At 44.0% G+C, this 12,431-nt stretch overlaps 1 protein-coding gene across 1 annotated transcript; it reads left to right on the top strand.

Annotated features, from left to right (window-relative positions):
* Nucleotides 1–106: 106 nt before the first annotated feature.
* LOC137967577 (uncharacterized) lies at nt 107–1,913 on the top strand. The gene is made up of 2 exons (XM_068814087.1): nt 107–871; nt 942–1,913. Exons 1-2 carry the CDS (start codon nt 107–109, stop codon nt 1,911–1,913), a joined length of 1,737 nt encoding a protein of 578 aa, XP_068670188.1.
* Nucleotides 1,914–12,431: the final 10,518 nt, after the last annotated feature.

Genomic DNA, 12,431 nt, shown 5'->3' with positions numbered 1-12,431 from the left:
TTTAAGGGATGCGCGTGCCTTCAAAACATGGCAACCATTGGATGCAGTACCATCAAACCCTGTAGTAGAGCATGGACAATCGTCGAACAACACAGGAGATTGTGAAATGGGAGAATTGGATGAACAGTTATGTGAAGAAAATGAAATGGAACTCGTAGAAGAGACAGATAATGTTGAGGAAGAAGAAAATGTGATGGATGAAGAAGAAACGTTCAGGGATTTTTGCCAGTGGCTACAAACAGCAGATGGTGGAAGGAGGGATGAAAAAATGGCAAAAAAGCATTGCTCTCAAGTTCGTAAGATGCTTGTCACAATTGAATCGGAGAGAAAGTTGTCCTCTCTCTTTAATAAGAATTTGATTCGGGACAGATTTCTTAAAGATTATGCAGAGAAAATGTACAAGCCAGATACAGTGAAAGCTCACTTGCTAAGTCTTAGGAACTTTTGCTCCTTTGTTAGAACAGAGGAGCCATCAAGCGTAACAGTTAATGCAGACACGATCCGAAAAATTGAAGAAAAAGCACGTCTATGGTCATCCTCCTACAAGAAGGATAGTAACCGCAGACATTTAGAAAAACAAAATGAAGATCTTGAAAAGTTAGTTACGCCTGAAATGGTGTCAAAGTTTGAACGTAGTGAATCTGCAAGAACCGCGATTTCCTATATTGGCCAACTGAGTGGAGCGCATGCGCTTGAAGTAAATCAGTCTATGTACACTCTGATAAGATATTTCATTCTGACGGAAATGACGATTGCAAATGCTCATAGGTCTGGAGTGTTAGCTAATATGACCATTGAGGAGTTCAAGAAAGTCAAAAAGACCAATCAAGGGAGCATGTTAATAAGTGTGAAGAACCACAAAACTGCTGACGTACATGGACCCGCCCGTGTTGTGTTGACTCCAACTTTATTCTCTTACCTGGACGTCTATGTCAATGAAGTGCGAAGCTGTGTGGCGATTTCAAGCAGTGAGAAGGACAGCAACTCACCATCCTTTGTGTTCTTTGTCGTGGAACGGACAGAAGTTACAATCAGGACAAATTTCAACAGCTATTGATTCTGCATGGCAGAAGGCGGAGATGGAAGGACATGTTTGCTCCACAATATTTCGCAAATCAACCGTGACAAAGGTGCATGAAGATCACAAAGACCTGAAAGGTGATCTCGCTGATCTGATGGGTCACAAACCATCCACAGCAGAAAGGTTTTATCGCCTGCGTGAAAAAGAAGAGGCATGTGTTGAGGCTGCCAATAACCTTTCCTCTATCATGAGAAAACCACAGAAGAAACCTGTGTCACATAACACAACTGCAACAGCCACCAAGAGCTTGTCCCAAGAATGTTTGACGAAGGAGCGTTTGACATGGAAGGAAGAGGATGTGAATGCCATCAAAGAGCTGTTTTCAGAGGAAATCAAAGAAAAGTCAGTCACTATGGAAGTCGTGAGGGGAAAAATACAAGGCCATGCTGCTCTAGAGCAACTGGATGCTAAGAGAGTGTGCGATCGAATTAGAAGTGAATGGTGCAACAGTACATCTAATCCCGAGAGTGACAAAGCTGCAGATTGTATGCCTGAAACTGAGCCTCCTGAACAGGTAGAAACTCTTTCTGCTAAAATGTCACGCTTCTTTAAAGCTTCTGACGCGAAAGAGTCCTGCAACTCATCAGATGTTGTTGGACCATCAAATTCAAGTTACCTTAGCAAGAATATTTTCAGTGATAACGAAAGGAAGGTTCTTCTACGAATGTGTGGTACTATGGTTAGAGGGGGTGTTGTTTCAAAGCCTGCCATTAAGGAACGTCTTGAAAAAGAAGACGAGGGAAAAGAGCTTCTCAACAAATTTTCCATAAATCAACTTGTGAACCACCTGAAATATGAAAGGAGATTAATTAAAAATAACTCTTGCAGGTAAAGCAATTGAATTAGGATGTCCCAAGTTTAATTTCTCAGGCGCCTTTCAGTATTAATGCACAAATTAATTATCTTGTACAATTTGACAATCAACTCTCTGAAATGACGTATTTATTTTTTTTGCTGCACTCAATTATCCCTAGTGCTTTAACTTTAAACAGAAAAGAAGGGGAGGAAAATTGATACTGCACGATGTTTGATTCCAATCTAAAAACACAACACTTTCCATAAGTTTCAGAGTTTGCATTCTACTGAAAGGCATTGAAAATAGAAGCATAATCACTGTCATTTTGTTGATCTTGGAGAGTAAGAGTAAAAGCGTATAAGGTGGGCTGAACTCTAAAAACCAGACAAGAGTCAAATCTTGCAGTCCGAACAGGTCATTTTCACATGAAACAAGATTTTCGAGCGTTTTCGCTAAGTCTTTTTTACTGCCATTAATAATAATTAGGAATAGACTCGGGCCGTGGGTGAATGGTTCTGATCAACAGTGGAATATAGTCTTCAGAACAGAAAAGTTCCACTGGCCAGTATAGCTCTCTAGAAGTTTAGAGTCGTGTCGTCAGTCGCCAAATTGATGTGCGGGAGGAAAAGAGTTTCAGTTTCAGTTTCAGTGTAATTACTTGGAAAATGCTATGTTGCAAGAAAATTAATCGCTACTATAGCCTCGACCGAAACTAGGTGCCTAAAGGCATTGAAAGATGCGGTGCTTGCTACAAAGGCAGGCAGACTATTCCATTCAGGTATAGTTCTTGGGAAAAAAAGAGAATTTATAAGTGTCTGTGCGGGGAGCAAGAGTTTTACAATAGCTTAAGTGGTCGTTGAAGTTAATAGGAATTAGGTTATTAACTATTTTGAACATCATACATAGGCGGTCGCGCTTTCTGACGCTGGATAGTTCAGACCAGCCAAGTTCCTTAATTAGGGCAGTAACACTGACATGACGCAAATAGTTCTTGAATACAAAGCGAGCAGCACGTCTCTGAACCATTTCAAGCTGATTGATGTTTATTTGGGTGTACGGGTCCCACACACTGGAAGCATATGATAACGTAGGTCGAACTAGTGAAAGAAAAGCGCAGGCTTTGACTTCTTTTGAGCAGCTGTACAAGTTACGTCTGATAAGGTTAAGAGTGCGCGTTGCCTTCTTTGTAATGAGTGATGGGAGAGGAAGAATCTCGAACAATTGGCATGTACAAAATAAATGTGATTGTAAAAGTGCTTCAGAAAAAAACAAAGCGGAGCACATCATTACAAAGACTAAACTTCTGTTCTTAAGGTAGTTGTTAACATTGGCGCATTTAATTATTGAAATTTTCGCTTTTCGTTTTCTTGTTAAGGTTAAGTAGATGAGAAATCAGCGAAGGCTGGAAATGTCTCAAAACCTTTCAAATACCACGAGATATCTTAGAGAAATCGGCTTTTTGAGAGGTGGTTACTTTTGGCATTTCGTTTTTCTTATTTTGCAAAGGTTATGTAGTTAAGAAATCAGTAATTGAATTGTTGCAAAGACTTTGAAGCGATGGCGTTTTCATGAAATTATGAAAGATTTAGCCTTTCGTCTTTTTGTGAAGGTTAAGGGGTCTAGAAAGACCTAAGGAATTAACGCTAAGCTTTTCATCTTAAAGTGCTACTATGACCAAAAATCCATTGTACTGTTTCTTTGTAGTTTAAAACTGCGATAAGTGAACACCAAGTGACAGAAGTTTTAAGCCTTTATTTCTTTTGACTGAAATTTTCCTAACTAATGGTCCGCCATTACTAACTTTAAAATCTTGAGAGAGCTGGATCAAGGATAAGATGACGTCAAAGGCTCACTAGCTTAAAAATGCATTTCGTGTGCACGCGCCTAAATTAATGCATGATGCACTACAGGAGTTTCGAACTTTCAGACTTTAAAATAATAAGCTGCGTTTACATGCTGCAATTTTAAGCTAGAGAGTATTTGACGCCATCTTATCCGCGATCCAACCCTCTGAGGTATAAATCGGTCATTCTTGAACGTGAATAATGTCGGACTGTGAAATCCTAAACTTGCCCTCAACGAAAACAACCTTTGCATAAAATTTGAAGCTCAAGATTTTGTCAGTCACGTCTCAAGCAAACACGCTTTCAAAATCTGAAAGAAAAAGGAAAGTGAATTTTTTGATCATAGGAGCACTTTAAAGGCATCCTTTTGGGTGGTTAAAGATTACTGCTAGTATGGGTGCTCTTTATTAGTGGAAATTTTGCTTTCCGCTTTTTGTAAAGGTTAAAAAAAACCTTCAATAGGTTCAAGTAGCATGAGATTCTTAAAGAATGATTTTTCGGTGTTAGGATTGGCAGTTTAAATTATTGGATGAGCTATTATTTCATGCTTTCATGTTTACATTATCACACTTAATACTTAAGCTGTAACAATGCGGTATTTTCAATTCAGGATGGGTTCCACAATTAAATTTAAAATAAATGGCCTCTAACAACACCCGGTTTTGGAAATTACAATACATAAACACTCAATTATTGTTTGTTTTTGTTTTATTTGTTTTATTGATTGCCTGTCAGGGGTTGCTGTGCGGACACACTCTGAATTCCTAAGTGAAACGCCCTATTTTGATTTTCATCAAGTACAGTACGACAACTTCTTTGAAAAAGTTGAAATTAACCATGCGAACGATACGGGTAAGTTCATTGATGGAACTTTAATTGTCTTGGTGATGGATGGAACATTAACTTAAAAACCTGACTTGATCGCTCAGTCCCTTGTCAAGGCTAGAAAGCAATACTTTGGCAACATGAACAAAATTAAGGGAGGGTTGATCTTCAACAATAAATTACTCCTCCCCATGCCCTAAATCTTTATTTGCCAACGTCTGTCAGAGGCCTGTAAAGCAACCAAGAAATTTAATTATGTCTTACTTTAAGGCACATCACTAAAATGTTCTTGTTTTTGTACCTCATTCGGCTTTTTAAAGAAGGTGTAAAGCATTGGAAAAGATAGTGGCTTAGTGGTATTTTGACGTTACCAAAGTGCCCGACCCCACGTTACTAAAGTGCCCTAAAGTTACCAAAGTGCCCGACCCTACGTTACTAAAGTGCCCTAACGTTACCAAAGTGCCTTACCGTACGTTACTAAAGTGCCCTAAAGTTACCAAAGTGCCCGACTCCACGTTACGAAAGTGCCCCAACGTTACAAAAGTGCCCCATTTCACGTCATCCAAAGTGCCCTTCAATCTCTCTCTCTCTCTCTCTCTCTCTCTCTCTCTCTCTCTCTCTCTCTCTCTCTCTCTCTCTCTCTCTCTCTCTCTTTTCCAGTTGATATGTCATATTATGAAAAGAATGATGTTTTTCAACAGTCCGGTTCGTACGGCCAAAGAGTCGCGTTTACGTTTACGTTTCTCTTATGAATCTTTTAGATGATCTGTACTATCAACAAAAGACTTAAATGTAGGAGAAGACCATTGCGTATGGACCCGCAAGAACAACTGCGAATTCGTAATTACTTTGAGACGATACCCTCTTTCTCATTGTAGGGAGGATGTACCTGTTGTGGTTCTTTGGCCCGTTTTCGTATCACAGGTCTCTATTGGGACTCGTTACTGATTCAGATGTATCGTTCCCTCTATTATTAGATGTGGTGCCATCTCGTTACCTTATGTACTCGTTTCTCGGTTCTTCGCGGGCGGACGGGGAAGGAGTTTGAGATCCGTATGGAAGTATGGAGGGCGGTGGTGCTTACAGGACCCCGGGAATATAGAGACCCTCACCTACGTATGCCCGGACGTCGTCGCTGACGGCGCCGTCGATAGTCGATTCTCCCACCGACGTCGTCTTTGTCTTATACATGGTTTTGTTTTGCTAACAACATAGCATTTGTGTCTCATACCAACGTATGGATCGGCGTATTCTGCTAGGAATCCATGCAATCATAAAGAAGATCTTATCAAATTCGATCTTTGGAATCAGTTTGACGTTTTCTTTTCATAGACCATGACTGTCTACGTTTCTGGGGAATGCTTCATGCTTTGGGAATCTTCATGTTGTCCATTTGGACCTGTGACATGCATACGTTGTCTTGGTGTGATGGCCGGGTCGGAACAGTCCTTGACACACGGACGAAACTGCGGAGGTCCGTAGTGACGCGTAGGGAAGCCGGCTTCACTTTTGGATCCCATATAGTGTCCGTATGACTCTGTTTTTTTTCTCTGTCAGATTATGATACGTGCAGAACGATTCTTTTGTACGTGGAGTGGCAACTTTCATGTTCATGAGAAAAGACCCTATACACCCGAGGTTCAGATGATGTTATTAGAAGAACGATTGACGGGACTGAGTTTTTTCATTGTTTAGGAATCTGTCTTTGTTTTGTACGATGGCTGGCCACCGTGCGAGGATGAAGAGAGACCCGACTTTATATGTAGAGGGTGTCATTGGCGGAGGGAGACGACTCAAGAACGCTTAAAGGATGTGGATCATTACTTGCCCATTTGCGGATGATATCACGAAGAGTTTCGATGGACCAGAGCAGAATACTTGCGAGACGTCAATGGATTTTGTTTTTTTGTTGTAGACCATCCTGACCAAGACCCCTGATTACATGCGAAGGAAAAACGGACTTGTGGAGGTTATGTGTATAAGATGTCATATAGAAAGCTATACGACATGGGAGAAAGTATGCAATCATCGATCGTGTTTTGACACGATACAGATTTTACAACTATAGAGGATCTGACCCGTTGCTGGGGGCAGCGGGTCATCTCATGTTTTATGAACCGGACATGCTTTATGACATGTTTGAGGAAGAGGAGAAACTATCTGGATCCACCTGTATGGCGTCGTCAGGTCATGATCCGAGGTTCCGATGGACATTTTTATTACGGGAGTACCTGGGGACATTTGGATGTGCGTACGGGAAGTTATCACAGTTTTGAACCTCCGTATTGCGCCTGTTCTTCTGAATAGCGTATGTTTGTTTCATAGATGTGTACTGTACCCCGTACCAAGAGGATGAACCGTCCACTGGACCACTGTCGACTGGGTTGTCCTACTAGCTGTTGGCTGTCACTTGAATGCCTTGAATGTATTGCAACATGGCGTCTTCGACACCATTTTATAAGAAGAGACAGTGACGGACAGATGTAGAAAACGTCAACGTCGCTTTCTTCTGGGAAACCCATGTTGTTGTGCAACGGCTTACGCCCTCCATGAGGCAGAGCGTTATCGGAGACGACCTGTATGGCACCCGAGACAGTGGATCAACATAAACAAGAGAATTGGACACTTTCGTTTTATTCCTTTTAATGATGTTGGTGGAGTCAGAATATTCAATCGTAAATTTGTTAGAAAGATGAAAAATTAAAGTTTGAGTTTACGTTTCATTTGCATGATTCTTGACCACTCTCTCCGTCTTCTTCTTTGTGCCTGGGAGATTACCAAAAGCCCGAATCATCTTGTCGTCGGCTTTCCACTTGTCATGTAAATTCCTGGCCTTGGCATAATCCATGTCGTGGGTCTTGGCAATCTTGTCCAAGCGATTGATACCGGGATCGCCTCGTTTGAGTCGTTTTTGGAGTTTTGTCCCTGGACCCATGTACTGATAGCCCGGCCAATAAAACTCGATCCCCGTCTTGGCCAATGCGTTTTGTAAGTCGAACTTGCCACCGCGTTGACCGGATCGTCAGTTTCGGCGTCGTCGTCGTCGTCATTGTCGGTTTCTCTAAGTAGTCCTCACCATCTAGACATCGTTTGAGTTTCTTGTCAAAATCCAGCCAACCGGGTGGGCGTCGTAATTTATCTGCTTCAGTCAGACGACTACGACCTGCCTTCTTACAAATCTTTCTTTTGACGGATTGAGCCCTGGCATTTGCATAGTCCGTGATACTGTCTCCCATCATCGTGGGGTCTTGTCTAAAGGGGAGTTCTCCACAGTCGACGGATGGAGTCATCGTCTTTCGGGGCGACACTTTCTCTTTCTTCTTTTTAGGACCTGCTTTGTGTTTGGTTACGAACCGAAGTCGTTTCCTGACTTTGGGGGGTGCTGGATCCGAGGGTGTAGTGGTACTCGGAGTCCCGGGTGTTTTTTTCTTCCTTTGGATCAATTGTGTCAACATGGACTGTAAGGGTCCTTGTGCGTATGCCTCTGCTTCCACATTGCGATCGTCCTCTGGAGTAGGACCAAATCCCATAGGTTGTCGAATGACCTTGGTCCACATCTTTTTTTCATTGGACAAGGGTTTTACCAACGCTTCCTTCAAACCTGGAGGAATCTTGTCCGACATCAGAATGGCCTCTTCTTTAGCTGCCAGTCATGCCGCTTTGGTCAATGGTATGTTTTCTGTCAGACGTTTCTTGCACACTTCTTCTAACTGATGAAGTCGTTCAGGATTCACCAGGACTTGGTTTTCAAAACCTGGGATGGTCTCGGCGACGCTCATCGTGACGTACTAAGACAATCGCGCCTCTCCCTCGTTTTATAGTAGAGGTCCTGTTTCTCGCCACGTTCTCGTTCCAGATGCCGATTCAGTTTGCACACTTTTGTTCCGCTAGATCGAGACTCTGATTGCGTTCTTGTAATTGATCCGTCAATTAACGTACGATATCACATTGTTCTCGTACCCGATGTCAAAGACCTCGTATCTGGTCCTGTAGGGCGCAAAACGAACGAGGACCGTACGTCCACGTGTTATCACACCAACCATCGTCCATGTTGCAGATGATCTTTGACACAATGTTGATAGGCTGTGTGCAATCCTAACCAGAGCCGGGTTTGGTAAAAATGTCTCCGCATCATCCTTCGTCATGCTTTTATGCTGGTGGTGGTCGGACTGATAAAACAGTTGAGTAGGGTGTACTTGGACAGAGGGAGACGTCCCTTGACAATCTCTCGTGCCAGTTGACTGATCGTCCAAGACGCTCGGACGACTCCGACCTTACCAAAAAGGTCTTGAGTGACATGGCACGCCGTAAGAATTCTATTAAAAAGAGGCGTCAGATCATGATCAATCAAACAGGACGAGGTCTGTGGCATGGTTTTAACACTGCATGTGAACGATGTCTATGTCAACGATGAGAAAAAAGGTCCCTGGATGCATTCGTGCCCAGATACCCTATCTGGGAGATTTTCTAAGAGATCTAGCCAGATCGTCGGAAACATGCCGTTTACGAAAACTCTACTATGCCATCGATCAGATGATCGAGGTCATACGGGAATCTGACCTCGGAGCGTGTTCATGACCAATTCACTCATGGCATTGATTTTATCGGCATTGGCGGCTTGGAGTCTTGCCCGACGTGTTTGATGATCGGCTTGTCTCAAAACACACTGTAGGAATGGGAGTGGTCGTTGGATACGCCACGACATAGTGGTCCCTTTTCGGGAAATGGGTCCAGACCTCCTTTTTATACACGGATTCTTCGGCGTCGGCGTCGACATCCTTTTCGTCGGGGTTTCGAAGCCTGAACCATCACCAAAGGAATCCTACCACCACATTGTCATACCCATACGGGTAAATCACGACCGCGTTGACGCGTTGGGTTCCACCACACGGTACCACTGCATTGACGTACCATCATAGAAATGTGCAGTCTGTTTTCTACTCTCTTTTTATAGTCATCGTCTGCGGGTTATCTTACACTTTAGTTTCTCTAGGAATATCTGGCCTTTGTATCTCGGCGGTTTATAGGGTGGGATGCGAGTGTACACAATGGCTGAATCTCCATCTCAATGGCGTTTATCCTGGGCTCGTATGCAGGCTACATGTCATCGTACCGTTTACGGTGACGTGCTGAGATCCTAGCATTGTTACGCTTCACAGCTGCCACCCCACTGAGTAGGGCGCCTACACCTGTGGCCACCAAAGGTAGAAAACCACCACGCTCACACCTTCTACGTTGTCGTCTCTTTCTCCTTTTCATATTCCTCGAAATGGATTGGGGTCTCCACGATTAATTCTAGCTTGTATCACGCGTTATAATTCAGGATGTCTTCTTAGTTGCTGTTTTATTAGACCGTAATCGGGGGTGGCGTCGTAGTGACCTCGAGCACCCTTGGCTCCCATTCTTTATACTTTTTGTCTTTTCCCAATTCGTAACCGGCCGCCAGGGCTTTTCCCACGGCAGCCAGTAGACCACGTCCAGGTTGCGGCCGTCGTCGCTGTCGTCGTCGTCGTCGTCTGGCTCTGGGCATGGTGGAAAAAGTGAGGGGTTCATGCGTTCGGACATCTCCTTTTATGGCGACGGGTTACTGATTCGGGAAGATGTGCGTCGGACCGTGGGTGTTCCACCGTCTTCATAGACCGTCGTTACCGTGTTAGTATGCGTGATGTTACGAATACGATGCCCATCGGTAAGTTGACGCGTGTCTTGAGACAACAAATCCATTTGGCGTCGTAACCTGTCTTGGTCGAGACGTCGTCGACCTCTATCTCCTTCTCCTTCACCAGGAGAACCGCCAGGAGAGCCTCCTCCACCACCGTCGCCGCCACGTCCTCGACCGGTGGAACCCCGATTATGAGCAGGAGAAGGTGGGAGAAGTCTTCGACGCAGTCGTTTTTGACCCGTCATTGGACGTCATTGTAAATCTTGATCGGAAATATGATAATTATTCTGAAGTTGAGCTCTCTGAGCGACTGGGACACTCCCGTCCAATAGAGAACGCATCATGTGTTGTCTTTGGGCTAGAAGCGTATTGGTAGGTAAACCATTGGTATCAAGTCCCACTTCGTTCAAAAGGGCATTCGGACTAGGTGTGGGGACATGACCCTGATCCAACGTCTCCAAAAACTCTTGAATATTGGTCGTGGGCATTCCGACACCTGCCGGAGATCCTCGCAATGTCATATCGGGTATATTGTTTCCCATGCCGGCCGGGGAGGTACGCGGGGTCCTTTGAGTTAGTGGGGAGATTGATCGGGTACCCATCGGAATTTGATCGGCCACCTCTAATCGTTCACTCTGATGTAACGAACGTCCTCCCTGTCTTCAACGTTGGCGTTGAGCATGTTGTCGGGCCGATTCCCATCGTTGTCGTTGTTCACGTTGTTGACGATACTCGTTCAACTCTCGTTGATACTCGGAGGGATCACGTTCGAATTGAAGCTGATCAACCGGGGATCCAGCACTGGATGGAGTATTCATCTGCGTTTCCACACTTGGGTCGGACCGTCGGCATGTGTCACACAACTGAACAGTCAATACCGTCTGAAGCGCGATGAAGATCTCAAAGAGGCGAAGGACGTCACGCCACCGATCTGGAAAGGCTTGCAAGGCCAAGGCACGAAATCCAGATTGATCCCTTGGATTCTTGAAGATAAAGAGATAATGTGCATTCCTAGAAATGGTCTTAACATATTTTCCGGGCGGAAACAAGTCTTGACATAAGTACAACACCGTAATATTCCGATGATGGGATTCTCGAGTGAACAAATTCAGGACCCACTTGTCGTTCCCTCCTTCGTCCATAAGATCGTCTTGCACCAGGGTACCACCCTGACTCTTGCCGAACCACTCTCGGAGATGAGTCATTTCGAGGATCCCTTTGTGAAATCGGATCCCACGACGTTTCATACGATCAAAACGTGGCTGCCACACAGCGTAACAATAATGACACGGTCCCATCTGTCCTCCCTCGAATGCACTTCCTTCCATCAACAAGGCTTCGGTCAATTGCGTCTTGCCACTCCCTGAGGGACCGACGATCATCGTTCTACTCGGTGTCTGTATCATGATTTACAACAACAAAAAAAGGACGACAGGGTACACTTCTTTTTAACTCGGCCCGCTTGTGTACCATACTGGCGGGTTGGACTCCTCAAGAGGACTCCCATCCTTGAGTTTATACGTGTACGACCCACTATTTATCTACTACAAGACAAAACAAGACAAGACATGTGGTAAACCAAAAATGTTTTTTAATGCATAATCATACGCTCATGCGGCGTACAACATTGATTCGAGGGAAGGGCATTCAACTCGTTCACGATCTGACGACGTACTTGTCGACGAGATATGTCCAGGTTTGACCCTAATTAGATGCACGCGGATTTCAATAAGCGTCATGAAGTGTCCCTTTGCTCTTCTAGCCAACTTCAACATCACTTGTGTTTCAGAATGCAGACTATCTATGTCAGAAAGTGTCCACCAAATGCTGCTCTTTAAGTGAAGATTACCTGCTGCATTTACCCAAAGCTAAAAATAATGCTAACCTTTACCCTTACCTTATTGTTGAAAATAGGTAGCAGATGCTTAGACTTAAAGGCACACTTTGTGTTGGATGTCAAAATTGGGCGTGCATCTAATTAGGGTCAAACCTGGACATAAGTGTTGTCGACGTACCGATCGGTCGTTGGCTACAAAATCGTTCGGAGAAAATCCTCTGACAAAATCGAGCATCGTTCGTTTCCATACCCTTTCCTTCAAAAACATTAAAGCATAATGACCGCAAGCCGTACTTTTCAAGGCTTGTAGTGTTTGGTCGTTCCATTGAACAGAGTCCCATTCGTCATCTAGCCACCTCTTCAAATCTGGAACGTGATAGGGAGTC

Source organism: Montipora foliosa, chromosome 8 (genome assembly GCF_036669935.1).
Source record: "Montipora foliosa isolate CH-2021 chromosome 8, ASM3666993v2, whole genome shotgun sequence".
NCBI classification, from domain to species: Eukaryota; Metazoa; Cnidaria; class Anthozoa; order Scleractinia; family Acroporidae; genus Montipora; species Montipora foliosa.
Note: the sequence above shows the minus strand (reverse complement) of the source record. Positions and strands in the feature narration are given on the sequence as shown.

What these genes read in the sequence shown, in the direction of transcription:
- LOC137967577 (XM_068814087.1), top strand. Translation starts at nt 107, where the DNA reads ATGGGAGAATTGGATGAACAGTTATGTGAAGAAAATGAAATGGAACTC. An exon ending in AGAACCACAAAACTGCTGAC is followed by an intron (nt 872 to 941) that starts GTACATGGACCC and finishes ATGTCAATGAAG; the next exon opens with TGCGAAGCTGTGTGGCGATT.